Genomic DNA, 16,016 nt, shown 5'->3' with positions numbered 1-16,016 from the left:
TCAGAGTTTTAAACCACGTCTTTGACAGAGTCCTAATGGGGGTTCTCAGCACGGCCAATGGCAAGAAGTAGTAAAGAGGGTTAATTTTAAAGGACAACTTTACTACCCATGAGGGTACTGCCCTTGTTATAAGGATAAACCAAGGGAATAAATTGTGAGTTCAGAAATATATATATATATACATATATATATATATATATTGTGTGTGTGTATGTGTATTTAAAAAAATCACATATATATGACAATCAACCATTTTGAGATATACAGTCCACAGCATTTATCATTGTTAAACTTTCGCATGATTTATCTATAGAATTTCTTTTATCTCACAAAACTGAAACTTTATACCTTCTTTTGTTTGGTTGTTTTTGTTTTTGTTTTTAAGACATCGTTTCTTTGTATGATCCTGGTAGTCCTAGAACTTGCTCTGTAGATCAGGCTGGCTTTGAACTCACAGAGATTCATCTGCTTCTGTCTCCTAAGTGCTGAGATTAAAGGGGTGCACCACACTTTAAATAATGATTCCAGAGGCTGAGAAATGGCTCAGAATGTCAAGCAAGTGTTTTCTGTGTGTGAGGAACTGAGTTCAGATCCCAGGATCTGGCACAGTGCGTCTGCATGTAACCTCAGTGCTGGGTGCTGTGGAGACAGTTGGATACAGGAGGCTCACAAGTTAGTCAGCCTGGCTGAATGGGCAATCCGCAGTTTCAAAAAACAACAATGTCTCCAAAAAGGTGGTGGAAAGGGGACCAAAGAAAAACATTGTGATGTAAACCTTTGGCTTCCCTGCTTGCCTGTATGGATAGGTGTGCTCACAGACACAGGTTTTAATCACACAAAATTAATGTTCCTTATTAATCTTTTTCCTAAGCTTCTTGACACTGCCATTTTTACATACTCCCTCTGTGAATTTTAATACTTCGTACAGACTCATAGAATATCTGTATCTTTGTGACTGACTGTCTTAATTACTATCCTTTTGCTGTGAGGAGACACCAGAACCAAGGCTACTTTTAAAAGAAAGCACTTAATTGCAGGCTTGCTTACAGTTTCAGAGTTAGTCCGTAATCATCATGGTGGGGAGCAGGGTGGCAGGCGGGCATCGCATGACATTGCAGCAGGAGCCCAGAGCTTACATCCTGATTCACAGGCAGAGGGAGAGAGGGAAAGAGGGAGGGAGGGAGGGAGAGGAGAGAGGGGAGAGGACAGGAGAGGAGAGGAGAGGAGGGAGAGAGAAGGGAGAGAGAGAGAGAGAGAGAGAGAGAGACAGAGACAGAGACAGAGACAGAGAGACAGAGAGAGACAGAGAGAGACAGAGAGACAGAGAGAGAGAGAGGCAGAGAGACAGAGAGAGACTGGATTTGTTGTAGGCTTTTGAAACCTTGAAGTCTGCTCCCAGTGATACACCTCCAAGGCCACAACCCCTGATCCTTTGTAAACACTTTTATCACCTGGGAACCAAGCATTCAAATATGTGAACTCTGCCTCTTCCTCCCACTCCCATTCCCACTTTTTTTTTTGAGATAGGTTTTCTCTGTATAACAGCCTTGGCTGGCCTAGAACTCAATTTGTACTCCAGGCTAGCTTCGAACTCACAGGGATCAGCCAGGATTAAAGGCATGTGCTACCAGGCCCAGCAGTATGGGAATTATTTTCATTCAAACCACCACCCTGACTTATCTCACTGAGCATATTATCTTCAAGAGTCATCCATGTTGCAGCATGCATCAACATTTTCTTTGTCTTAAATTTAACTTTTAACAAAAAAGAAAAAGAAAAAGAAAAAAAAAGAAAAAGCAATCCTATTGCAGGTGATGGAGAGATGGCTTATGGTTGTGTTCACTGTCCATGTAGAATTCTAGAGTTTGGTTCTGAGCATCCCTGTGTTCATTACCCATGACTCCAGCTCCAGGACATCCAGTGCTCTCTTCCACCCTTTGTGTACACAGCACTCATGCACATACATGCACATGCACACAAATGTGCACACAAATGTGCATGAGCTCAGCACATAACGAACAATCAAACAGATCACACGTTGAGGTAAAATGAATACATACCAAGAGAACAATGTTGACAACCTAGTGAGGTTGAAGGTGTTCACCCCTGAAACCACCTCTGCAGCCAATGTTGCTGTCTTTGTTGGGGTAATTAGTGTGTATGTGCTAAGCATATGTCCTAGAAAATACATTTAAATTTACAACTTGGAGTTGCTAGCTAGAAGTGCTATTCTGTGCAGGTGTTTACTCTCTTAGGCATCCAAATTCTAGCCTTTTCTGGAACTTTATGCAACTTTAGCAGTATCAGCACATTTTGGCATCTTTCTACCCATCTGGGAACGACATGTCTTCTCTGTGTTCCTACAAACTACTTTATTTTAGATTCCTGGTACAGGCTGTGTGTCCCTTAACTGAAATGCTTGGGATACAGAAAGTTTTCAAAATATTGTTATAAGCTTGAGATGCCTGGAAGATGAGACTAAAGTCCCTATATGAAAACCATTTATTTATTTATTTTTGAAAACCATTTATTTTATACACACACACACACACACTGATTGGCTGGAGAGAATTTTATACACCTATCTATCTATCTATCTATCTATCTATCTATCTATCTATCTATCTATCTATCTATCTATCTATCTAATCTCAAACATTGTATAGGAGGCTGTTTATCCTTTGGAAGTGCTCAGAGAACCATGCTGTGAGCTTCTCTTTTGTAACCGGAGGTGAGGTGTGAGACTACCCATTCATCTGAAGCGGCCTATCAGCTCACACTTGATTGTAGGCCATTTTGGACTTCAGACTTTCAGATTAGTGGGGTTCCATTTGCATTCTCTCTCTCTCTCTCTCTCTCTCTCTCTCTCTCTCTCTCTCTCTCTCTCTCTCTCTCTCCCTCCCTCCCTCCCTCCCTCCCCCACCTCTCCTTTCTTTCTTTCTTTTTTTTTTTTTTGGTTCTTTTTTTTTTTTCCGGAGCTGGGGACGGAACCCAGGGCCTTGCGCTTCCTAGGCAAGCGCTCTACCACTGAGCTAAATCCCCAACCCTCCACCTCTCCTTTCTTTTGAGGTGTAATGGATCAAAACCAGGGTCTATCACACTCTATGTAGTTGGTGCTCTGACTAATGTCAACTCAGAAGTGAGTACATACCATACGTGTCTTTCTAGCTCTGGGTTATCTCACTCAGGTATTCTCAAATTTCATCTATTTGCCTGCAAAAATGCATGGTGTCTTTGAATAGTACTCCATTTGTTTGATATACCACGTTTTCTTCATCCATTCTTCAGTTGAAGGACATTTAGCTTGTTTCCAGTTTCTGGCTACTATGAATAAAGTTGTTATGAACATAGTTGGACAAGTGTCTCTGTGGTATAGTAGGACATCTTTTGGGTATATGCCTAGGAGTGGTATAGCTGAGTCTTGAGGTAGGACTATTCCCAGTTTCCTGAGAAACCATCAAATTGGTTTCCAAAGTGGTTGTACAAGTTTGCACATCCACCAGTAATGGAGGAGTGTTCCCCTTGCTCCACATCTTTGCCAGCATGTGCTGTCACTGAATATTTTTTATCTTAGCCATTCTGACAGGTTTAAGATAGAAGCTCAGCGTTATTTTGATCTTCATTTCCCTGATGACTAAGGATGTTGAACATCCTTTAAGTGCTTCTTGGCCATTCAAGATTCCTGTATTGAGAATTCTCTGTTTAGCCCTGTATCCCATTTTTAAATTAGGTTATTTGGTTTTTGGTGTCTAACTTCTTTCTAATTTTTTGGATATTTGTCCTCTGTTATATGGAGAACCAAATGACAGTGTCCTTTGCCTTACAGAGGCTTTTCAGTTTCATGAAATCCCATTTATCAGTTGTTGAAATTAGAGAATGAGCCATTGGTGTTCTGTCCTGTACACTTTTTATTTATTCTTATTTTTATTTTTTTATATTTCTTTACTTATATCTCAAATATTATTCCCTTTCTCGGTTTCCTGTCCATAAGCTCCCATTCCCTCCCCTCCCCCTCCCCATATGGGTAATCCCCCCATACATCCCCCTTAATTCCCCCTCCCCCATATTCCCCTGCACTGGAGGTTCAGTCTTGGCAGAACCAAGGGCTTCCCCTTCCACTGGTGCCCCAACAAGGCTATTCTCTGCTACATATGCAGTTGGAGCCCTGGGTCAGTCCATGTATAGTCTTTCGGTAGTGGTTTATCCCTGGAAGCTCTGGTTGGTTGGCATTGTTGTTCTTATGGGGCTGCAAGCTCCTTCAACTCTTTCAATCCTTCCTCTAATTCCCCCCAAGGGGATCCTGTTCTCAGTTCGGTGGTTTGCTGCTAGCATTGACCTCTGTATTGGACATGCTCTGGATGTGTCTCTCAGGAGAGATCTATATCCCGTCCCTTTCAGCATGTGTTTTTTAGCTTCATCAACCTTACCTAGTTTTGGTGGCTGTATGTAGATGGGCCACATGTGGGGCAGGCTCTGAATGGCCTTTCCTTCATTCTCTGCTCCAAACTTGGCCTCCATATCCCCTCCTATGAATATTTTTGTTTCCCCTTTTAAGGAGTGAAGCATTCGTACTTTGGTTATCCTTCTTCTTGAGCTTCTTGTGGTCTGTGAATTGTATCTTGTGTTGGAATTTTGATGGGAATTGTTTTGAATCTGGAGATTGCTTTTGGTAAGATGGCCATTTTCACTATGCTAATCCTACCAATCCATGAGCATGGGAGATCTTTCCATCTTTTGATATCTTCCTCAATTTCCTTCTTCAGAGACTTAAGTTCTTGTCATACAGGTCTTTCACTTGATTGGTTAGAGTTACACCAAGATAGTTTACATTATTTATGGCTAAAGGGTGTTGTTTCCCTAATTTCTTTCTCAGCCTGTTTATTGTTTGTATAAGGGAGGGCCACTGATATTTTCAAGTTAATTTTGTATCCAGACATTTCTATGAAGGTATTTATCAGCTGTAGGAGTTCTCTGGTAGAATTTTTGGGGTCACTTATCTATACTATCATCTGAGAATAGCAATACATTGAATTCTTCCTTTCTAATTTGTATGCCCTTGATCTCCTTTAGTTGTCTTACTGCTCTAACTAGAACTTCAAGCACTATATTGAATAATAGGGAGAGTGGCCAGCTTTGTCTTGCCTCTGATTTTAGTGGAATTGCTTTAAATTTCTCTTCATTTATTTTGATGTTGGCTATTGGCTTGCTGTGTATTGCTTTTATTCTGTTTAGGTATGTGCCTTGTATCCCTGATCTTTCCAAGACTTTTAAAATGAAAGGGTGTTAGATTTGTCAAAGGCTTTTAAAGCATCTAATTAGATGATCATGTGTGGTTTTTTTCTTTCAGCTTTGTTTATATGGTGGATTATGTTAATGTATTTTTGTATATTGATCTACTCCTGCATTGTGTATTCTTTCCCTTCTGGGAGGATCTGCTGACAGCATTTATGTGTGTTATTTGAGTTCTCTACTCTTTAGACCTGCAGGTTTACTAAAAGTATATTGTTTTGATGCCTGTAATTCTAGTATTTTCTAAAATTAGGGAGTATAATTCTTCTAGCTTTGTTCTTGCCCCAAACTGACATGACAATCTAGAAATGTCTATGCTTCTACAGAATTCTAAATGCTGTTTTTGCTCTATTTTTTAGTTGGCTCTATTTTTTTAGTTGGAATTTGGCTAGGGATTTTATTAAAATCTTGTTCAGGGAGCATGTAGGTTTTGACAGCATTAATTCTTAAAAAGTGACACAAACAGGATATCTTTCCAGTTAATTGTGTTTGAAGGCTGCAGATGTAGCCTGAAATGTTACTGTATGATTGATTCTAAAATGCAAATACCCAGAACAGAAAACAAATCTGTAGCATGGTGGTTTCCAAGATTGAGGGAAGTGGGTAATGGGGAGAAGCTGCTTAATTGGCAAGATGGTTTTACTCTGGCTGGAAAGGTTTGGGAACCAGAGGTAGAGTTGCACAACACTGTAAACACACTATGTGCTATTTTCACTGCTCACCTTAAAATGCTTGACTTCCCATTATATGGTTTCATCTTAAAATTTATTTCTTAAAATTAAAAATTTTGTGTATGTATATGTGAATGTCATCAAAGGTGAGAAGCATGGAATTCCTTGGAGCTAGAGTTACAGGCAATTGTAAACCACCCGACATGAAATTTAGAGATGTCACGCCCCCTGCAAGGGCAGTATACACGCTTGATCACTAAGCAAGCCATTTCCTCAGCTTCCACCTTAACAAACTGTGAATGCCACCCACGTTGTCGTGAGACAGACCTGAACCTGCAGAGGGTTCATAAGCAATGCTACCTCAAAAGAATAATGATGTGTCACCACTTAAAGATTGCTGCTTCATTGTGCCTGGTTCATTATCTCAGAGTGATGAAGGAGCACACCTGATTAGCTGTCAAAATCAAATGCTCACACATTAATTCAAGGGAGCTGGTGAGGCAAGTGTTCTGTTTTTTTTTTCCATACATATATAGAAAGACAGGCCTCATAGGTCAAAAACATTACTAAACAGATGCCTTTTTCTCCAGAAGAGTAAATATGTGTTCCATGTCTGAGGACCTGATTTGATTCCTAGCACCCACATGATGCAGCTTACCACCTGTAAATTCAAACTTTGTGGATCTCATCATGGATCAGATGCTCCTCTTCTGGCATCTGAGAACACAGACACACATGCTCACACTTAATGTTTTTTTCCTAAACTTAGAAACAGACGTTTTAGCTGAAAAGGCACATGGCATTGTAATAATCTAGTAAAGATGTTTGTAATCCCTCTTTAAAGCGTGTAACACATATAAGCCTGTTTTATAGTTAATAAAATTGAATGGACTTGAAGTAACAGGTGTGTGTGTGTGTGTGTGTGTGTGTGTGTGTGTGTGTGTGTGTGCGCGCGCGCGCGCGCGCGCGCATGCGGTGTTAAGTCCAAGCATGCTATGTTTGTATGTGTAGGTGCTGCCTATGTGTGGGAGGTCAAAGACCTCTCAACTGAGCCCAGAGCTTGTGGATCTGGCTAGTCTAACTAGCCAACTCACTCTGGGGGTCCCATCTCTGTCACTACGTGCTGAGTGCTGGAACTACAGGACGCTGTCACACCTGCCATGCATGTATGTAGGTGCTGGAAATCTGTATTCTGATCTTTGTCCTTGTGCAGCAGATGCGGAGCCTCAGGGAACAGAAACGGGAATAGAAATAACGTTAACCACAAAAATAACTATTTTAACAGACAGCTATAAAAGTGCAATGATGTATCTTTAAATTGCACACTTACTTTTCTGAGTGTAAAATTATAGGCTAACCTCTCCCATATTGCTATTTATAGAAGGACATACCAGGAGGCATTTGTTTAAAACTTCGGGCTATTATTCTGGAGGCAGATTCTTACTATGGAGTCAGGCTGCCTGGAACTTGATCCTCCTGCTTCGGCATCCTAGGAGTTAGCACTATAATGCCTGTGCTATCATGCTTAAGCATGGCTCGTTCAGACATCTTTGATTCCAATACGTATAAACTACTGTGAAATGATAAATGAAACTGTAATTAATCACCAATAAGAGATATCTGGAAAAAAAAGCTTTTTAATAGAGAATATTTAGTTCTAGCAATCGTAGGTGTGTTAAAAACACCAGCTTTAGAACAAGGTCAAGTTAGGCCCATGTTCTGGCATTGTGATCCTATGCAGTAACTGCTGGGGTATTGTTTTCTTTTTTTTTTTTTTTTTTTTTTTTTTTTTGGTTCTTTTTTTTCGGAGCTGGGGACCGAACCCAGGGCCTTGCGCTTCCTAGGCAAGCGCTCTACCACTGAGCTAAATCCCCAACCCCTGTTTTCTTTACTTTTGTGTGTACAGCTAAGGTTAAAAAAAACAAAAAACAAAAAACATGCACCCAACATGCTGCTGTAAATAAAATTATACAAACAGGTTCAGTAGTTACATATTCCACACTGCTGTTTTCATGCTACAAAGCACACAGACCTCAGTATTCACTGTGGGCAGGTCTGCTCTGGACTGCTCACTACTGCGCAGAGGCTGGCTCTGTGTATCTGAATTGTTAGTTCCTGACTCAGGAGGCAGTACGAAGACTATGTAAGAAGGAAGCCTGCACACCGCTAGGCGCAAGGCTTCTTTCCCTGTTGTCCATCCCCTGCTACTTCTCTTTCTGGGCAAGGCAACTAAGAGTCCAGCACCAGCTCCTTCTTACGCAGGGCAAGCACAAACAGCTCACTCATCAGTGACTTTGAATGTGGTAATGGATACAGCAGCAAACTTTACAAAGCCCAAGGAATTGGATACTTTGGAGACATTTTGATCTGAGGGTTTTGTCCACGTGTTTTATAGCATAAGAAAACAGGCTTGTCAGGAAACTGAGTGCTCCTGAGAACTTGGTCCTCCTCACACAGGTAAACATTGTCTAACCCCAGGCTCACAGGTTTATAACGTTATAAAACATTTTTTGTGTGCCAGATTTGTGTTACAACTAGTCTTCGGTGAAGGAAAGATGAAAAAACCATCTCTTCAAATATTCAAGTAAACAATTCTACTTTTCCTGTTCAACCTATTTAAATTGATGAGGAATACTATTGTTTCTCTTGACATGTAAGAATTACTCTCTGTGTTAGCTGTGTGTCCCTTGTATTTTCAGTTCAGTCTGTTAGTAAAGCACACAGCAGAGCTCGCTGTACAAAGAACAACTGCCTAAGCACCAAATAGGCTGACCAAGCATGGATCTGAATATAAAATTATTCAAAGACAGGTTTTTATTGCAAATATTTGCTCAAAAACTACTATATACAACAGAATTTTAACAGGCCTTGAAAACATTTAACATTCAATTAAACAGTTTCAAAGAATTCAAAGTACATTTTAAGAATTAAAAATGCAGCATTTAAAATAAAACTTTATTAGTACTTAAAAGCAAATTATTGTTATATTCACTTCTATATCTAAAAAAATCAACTTAGTAGCTGACTTACGGATAAATTAGGCTAATTCCCACCCCCCCTCTTGTTTTTGAACATATGCTTTAGGGTCCCATTAGAAGTCTCTACTTTTACAATTGAGGACGTCCCTTAACATAGTTGAGTACATGCGAAGGCATGTTTTTAGTTCAATTCCTTTTGCCTACATTCTACCATACTTTGGTTTGGTTTCCAGACCATTTTTATGGGTCTACTGCTAAAAATCATTGAAACAATATTAAAAGCATAGTAGCTATTTAAGAGTTTCAATAACAGATTTCTACTTTATACAACTAGTCCATGGGGACTGGGGTGGGGTTCTGCACAGCTTATACACTGACTAAAAGCACAAATATAAACTTATATTTTCATAATTTCACTTTCACTGAAAGTTTAATAAAGGTAAGCTGACAGCCTGGCAGGCTAACACTTGCATGGAGGCGCACAGATTCTAAAATTCTGTTTGCATGCTTCTGACAGATTGGAATGTTATATTAAGTCCAAACTTAATTTTCATATTCATCCAAGTTCTTAACAGGCCAATTTAGCACTCTAAGCATGCTTTATTACCAGGATCATAGTAAAAACAAAGCCTTTATTAACAGTAACAATTGATTGGCAGTTCAAAGGTATTTTCAAAAAAATACATGGTTTTAAATCTCTTCCTTTAAGTTTACTAAAAGGAATATTCAGATGATGAGGACTTTAAGTTTAGTACTAATGAAAGTTTGAAAAGTCTGATGAGCATAGCTATCTTATAATAATTTCATATTGGTAAACAAGATTTTATCAAAAAGTGCTAAGAGACCCTTGGATGACAAACTTAGTTTTCACTAAAGTTCTGTTCAGGTTTTTAAAAACGTGGAAATCCATACTAACCATGCTGTTACTGGTAAACTGATTTAATAAGATTGAACGTACAGATGAAGTGTATGACGGACCTCTCTCGACCTCCCACTGCTGACCTCTAGCACAGCACTCCTGAGCTCACCGGACAGTTCTAAGTGCTTTCTGTTGGGAATGAAACATGGAATGCCTTGTCGTTCAGCTTCCTTCCTGTCCGCCTGCCAGGTCTGCTGCTGACTCTGCTCTACGAGGGCTACTTCCTCCAGGACTGCCACCTGTCCCACCAGATACTGCGTCACTGGTGCTGGCTGAAGGGTCTTCACCACTATGGCAGACCTCTGTGGCTTCAAACTCCAGGACTTCTGATGGCGTCAAAGGTTCCAAACGAACGCTGTCTTGCTCACTAGCATCAGAATTCACAGATTCAGGTTCCTCCCCCTGCCTCAGACACTGACCAAGGCCAACACCTTCCGGTGTTAGCTGTAAATCCTGACTAATCTCTGAAGACAACTCAGCTTCAGTGGGACTGTGCTCTTTACTCTGATCATCTGTGCTTTCTGAACTTTGGTCCCTCTTCAGCTCCATTTCCTGACAGGTGTGATGTGCTTGCTCTTCCTTTTCCATATTATCTGTTCCAACCTCTGGACCACGACTCAAGACGTCATTAGAGGTGCGTACGTCTTCTGTGTCTGAAGCGGTCACATTTCTTTCACGGTTTGCTGCTGCTGCAGCTTCACATACACTTGCATCACGCCCAGTGTCGTCTTCTGATGGAGGAGCTTTATCCTGCTTACTGAAAACAAAGCCGCTTATTAACCACTCATAAAATGATGCAACCCAAATAAAGGAATACTCAGGTAGAACATGTCAGAGACTTGACTACCCAAACAGATAAGTCCCTGAGCCCTGGCTATTCTGTTACAACTTGGAGAGGGCTAAGGCAAAACTGTTGGAGCCACAAATAAAAAGGAACCTGAACCCTGAGCGCCTACCAGCTGCTTCTGGCTGTCTCTATCCCAGACAACTGTTGTTGTCTGAGTGAAGCTCTGCCTGTGTCTGGATCAAGTTAAGCGTCCCTAATATTCAGTAAAGTTCCTAACAATCAATCTATGGAAAAGTCTAATTTCTTTTATGTTTTATGTACTCTATGCTTAGATGTCTTTCCTATATAAAATCAAATCAGAAGTTCCCAAGCATTTTCCTGATTTTTGATAATCTCATAAACTTGAAAACATATGAAAGGAATGCATATGTATGAGTGATGTTTATTTTCATACAGATTTAGGTGTATGCACACATATTTCTCTGACCCTGGTATGTAAACTGGAATAACTGAATGAATCATAAAATGGTGGAGCCACTTATATAGATTTAAGGATGATTATTTTAACAAAAACAAATCACCACACATTCCTATTTATAATAGTTAATCTATCCAGAATTTGAACACTTTTTTTCTCAATGTGCTGAGTGACTACCCAGTGAGGGTATCAGGTGTCATCCACTCTGAGACCACTGAAAATACAAAGCAATTTCTCTGCAATTTACTTTGCTCTATTGATCTGCATTTAGACCAATCTTGGGGCAATACTGTTAGTTTCCAACTAAACCCCACTGAAAATTTCAACTAAATCATTGATTACATAGAAAAAAGTCATGTGAAAAATGGTCTCTCATGAAAGCTAGCTTAATGTTTGCTTGTCTCCATCCATGTCTCATTTATGTTGCTACTGTGAAAGACATTTTTGTGGGCTGGAGAGATGGTTCAGCGGTTAAGAGCGCTGACTGCTCTTCCAGAGGTCGTGAGTTCAATTCCCAGCAACCACATGGTGGCTCACAACCATCTGTAATGGGATCTGATGCCCTCTTCTGATGTGTCTGAAAGACAGCTACAGTATAGTCATATAAATAAAATAAATCTTAAAAAAAAAAGACCCTTTTGTCCATGTATCAGACAATCATTTTTGTTCAGATCACATTTGACAGACTACTGAGTAATATACAGATGATGCGTTTATTTTCCTACTGCTTAGGTGACATTTTGTTCAACCTCATTGCTCAGAACTCTAGGATAAAGATGTAAGGAGGCTAGATTATTTTACTAGTAAAAACCAAAAACATCTTGATACAGTCTCAACACTTTACTTTTGTTTGTGGGGTAGGTTGTTATTCTCAACAGATTAGCAAATAGCGTACTATAAAATATAAAGATAAAAATAAGAAAATTACATAATTTAATTGTCCAATCCCATAATCTGTAGTATCCTATAACTGTTTTCATTTAATAGAGAAAATTGCCAGCTGTCAGTGAAATATAATTTAGGTCAAATATTAATTTGTTTCATTAAATTAATCAAGAGTCTTATTTTTCCCTTATTCTTACCTTTCAGAATGTGATGCTCCTGGTTCTCTTTCAGCTGTACTATGTCTTGCTGTTTCCTGAAACAATAACACTTTTACACTCACGGTATTATTATTATTATTATTATTATTATTATTAAGTGTTATCCTGGATAGAAGCAACTTAAGTGTACAAGCTAATACACCAAAGGAACAAAAAATGAATTTTTCAATCTTATTTTCAGTCTGAAGTGTACAGTAGAACAGACATTTTTTCAAACCCATAACATTTTCAGTACACCAAAAAGTTTTGAATTAAAGTCAAGAAGCAGTACCCAACTTTATTAAGAACTATTTCCCAGCTGAAGGTAGTGCCTTACATCTTTAATTCCAGCACTTGGGAGGTAGAGACGGACAGATCTCTGAGTGCAAGGCCAGCCTGGTCTACATACTGAGTTCCAGATCACTAAAGACCACAAAGTAAGATGTTGCCTATTTTCCTTACCAAGGTTTTCAAATGTGGAAGTTATTCAAGCAGAAAACTAGTTGAAACTTGAATATAAATAACAAGATACCAACCCCCAGAATCTTACCCATATTGCAGATACTAAGGAAAAAAACACTTGAAATTTTTATTTCATATTTAAGAATTATGTGAATTCTTCCACTGTCAAGCCACATGTATGAAAAGACAGATATATTGAAGAAATATTTTGCTCATTTCAAATGTTGAGTGTGAGAAAGGAATATTGAAAAACCTCCTTCTAGTGGGAGCGGTTCAGCAGTCCTTGACAACTACCAGCCTCCAAGCACATACGCTGCATGGAGTGTACTAAGAATTACATTGAGTTTCATTTAGTCCACACAATGGATCACAACTGATGTCCGTACAACTGAGAAGTAGAGAGAGCACAAAGTCCAAGTGATACAGCACACAGAGAACTTGCTCATAACCCCAGCAGACTGACTCAAGCCTGTGACACGAATCACACTATTTATGTCCTTATTTACCCAATTCTGCTAAAAAAATTATACCTGAGAATTAAGCAATTTCACTCATAAAAAAACCAAAAAACCAAATACCAACCATGCTTATTAGTAAAGACATGTCAGCAAAGTTGTAGAAGCTGGCACATGGCTGGGATAGTGAGGGCTCAGCAGGATGGTGGAAGTGACAGCGATGCCATGGGAGGGCAATGAGGGGGTGAGTCGATCCGGACAGGGGACTCAGATGCGAGGCTTTGAGAGAAACCTGGTCTAACGCTGAGCATGTAAAAGGCAAAACTGATGCACAGTAACTGTTGGGAATCTAACTGCTCCTTCTCCAACTCACAAAAGGTTAGGTTCCTTCCCTTACCACAGAGGTAAACAGTCAGCTCTTTGAACTATCTAATCAAGACTACGTGAGGACCAAAAACAGCAAAGAACAACATGAGGGACTGGATTTCTCTTTGTAAACACTAATCAGTCCCCAAACACCCCTCCCTGTAAAGACTGTGTTGAGTGTGTGAAATCTCTTCATAAAATCCTTCACCTCAGCATTAGCACACCGGATTTCACTACAGCAAAGTCTAAATAATATCCATGCAAACTGTGAAGGTTGCATGCACACAAATTCAGTAGGTAAATTCACATTAAATTCATGTCAGGAGGTCTCAAATTTGATTTACAGACACCCGGGGAATCCATGTTAGATTTCAGGAATTAAGTGAAGTCATAATTCTTAGTATAATATAAGACTAGCGAGGAATAAAAATGCTGGCAACATAACACAAATCAAGACAAAAGCACCCACACTATACCAGCAGTTAGTGTATTCTCCAGTACCAAGCACAAGCAGAACTAATTATTTATTATTATTATTATTATTATTATTATTATTATTATTAATTATTATACTAAGGATCAGCCCAGGACTATGTGCAATGTACGTCTTCGGTTTCAGTCTTTGAACTCATGTCTTATCAATATTCTGTGCATATAATTAAAGCAGTTGGGAGGCAGAGGCAGGTGCATCTCTGTGAGTTTAAGGTCAGTTTTGGTTTACAAAGTGAGAATTTCAGGACAGCCAGGGCTACCCAGAGAAACTTTGCCTCAAAAACAAAACAAAACAAACAAACCAAACCAAAAGGCACCTTTCTTAGGTACAACCTACATGTGACTCCATAAATGACTAGTAGATTTTACTCTGAAAAGAGGAAGAGGCAAAACATTGGGGATTAAAGATGGCTGGCTGAAGTGCTAGAAACACAAAAACTACATAAGCAACAAAAGCAAGCAGACCTCTAGCACGTCCCTCCCAGGGAAGGAAGTAGAGGCTAACTGTACAAAGACAGCAGGCAGGCCACTTGCTGAAGACGGATAGTCCTAGCCAAAGGAGAAGCCTACATCTTAAATCTGGTAAGAAATTTTAGTAGGAAAATAACTCTTCCTGTATGGCAGGACCAGAACTGGAAAAGAAATCCGTTTTACAAAAGCCCCGTATTACACCACAATATACTATCTTGAGAAGGAACCTGTTTGCGCCTGAGCTATTTCTGGAAACCAAAAAGCAAGGGAGAATCCCAAGTCAGGGTGCCTGGAGACGCTAACACAGAGAAGAAGATGCAAGATGACGAACACACTAAGCAGTTTAGGCAGCAGGTAATTCATGATAGGAAGGTCCAATGGTCAGTGACCACTTGTATGACAATTTGGGGACTTAGGATCACTGGGGGGAGATAGATGACAGCCCTCAGCCTGAAGTTGGCAGATAGCTCAGACTCTGGAGAGGCCTCCTTGCAATGTGAGATCTGATGCTAGCAAGAATGAGAAACTTAAGCCTCCTCCTTCCTATCTCCAGGGTGATCCACTGCTAGGCAGGCTCTGAAACTGTTTGGTTCCCTCAGATCTCTTTGGCATAGATTAGTTTTTTTCCGCTACTCTTTGATGCCCTTGAGAAAATTCTTCAATTTGAATGCTTATCCTCAAAGGCATACAAACTGAAAGGTATTGGGAGCAAGTAAGAACCTGTCTAACCTTCAGTCCACAGAACCAAGATGTGGCTAACAGCGATTCCTAGTACACAAAGAAAATTTAGCACTAGGAGACACGGAGCCCAGGGCAGAACACACATGCACCATATGTTGAGATCAGAGGACATTTTGCAGAAGTTTGTCCTATAGGCTTGGTGCCAAGTGCCCTTACCTGCTAGCCACCTTGCTAGCCTGTGCCATTTTATTTTCTATTAGTTACTGGTGGGATAGTCATTGGCTTTAATTGTTTTAAATTCTATTTCCATGTCTTGTTTTGTTGCCTACTAAGGCAGTTTGTTTATTCTGTAGTACTATAGACTGAGCCCTCAGAGAGAAGGCTGCCTACTTCTAAGTAAACTAGGACACATAAGCTACAACTCAGAAACACAAGAGAAGTTAAAGAGCAAGGCAACTTTAGAAATGAAAATAGGATAAAACAAGAAGCACAGTGCAGCTTATCACAAATAGACTAGATGAAGTAGAGAAAAGGACAGCAGGGACAGAACAAGACTGAGGAAATATCGCAATCAGATGTCAATAAAAGAGAATGCAAACAAAAACAATAACCAAACTTTAACTCTGGGACATGATGAAGAGACCAAACCCAAGAATCCATAGGTTAGAAGTAACTGAGAAATAAACAAGATCCAGAAACCTATTCAGTGAATTTATAGCAGAGAAACCCCCAAATGGAGCAAAAGATCTTGTCTTGTGTCACACTGAGGGTGGAATGCTGGGCTGGAGGGATGCCCAAACACTGCATCTGCTCTGAGCTATCTCACATGGCTGCTATCATTGCTTTACACAGAGAAACTGTCAATTTTCCTAGTAAGAAAATAAT

The 16,016-nt window shown here is 39.8% G+C and overlaps 1 protein-coding gene across 32 annotated transcripts in view; it reads right to left on the bottom strand.

Annotated features, from left to right (window-relative positions):
* Positions 1 to 8,751: 8,751 nt before the first annotated feature.
* Positions 8,752 to 16,016, bottom strand: part of Zfp280d (zinc finger protein 280D) — an 87,823-nt gene continuing 80,558 nt past the window's right edge. For all 32 annotated transcript variants that reach the window (XR_015626646.1, XR_015626647.1, XR_015626651.1 and 29 more), the window contains 2 exons: positions 12,205 to 12,260; positions 8,752 to 10,614 (listed from right to left, as the gene is read on the bottom strand). Coding sequence is in view for 24 of the 32 variants with exons in the window: in XM_087562184.1 (XP_087418310.1) it covers positions 10,020 to 10,614; positions 12,205 to 12,260 (651 nt within the window). In the remaining 8 variants the exon portion in view is untranslated. The remainder of the gene's footprint in view (positions 10,615 to 12,204; positions 12,261 to 16,016) is intronic.

Source organism: Rattus norvegicus, chromosome 8 (assembly GCF_021556685.1).
Source record: "Rattus norvegicus strain SHRSP/BbbUtx chromosome 8, alternate assembly SHRSP_T2T, whole genome shotgun sequence".
In the NCBI taxonomy this organism is placed as follows: Eukaryota; Metazoa; Chordata; class Mammalia; order Rodentia; family Muridae; genus Rattus; species Rattus norvegicus.
This window is presented reverse-complemented; position numbering and strand designations above follow the sequence as displayed.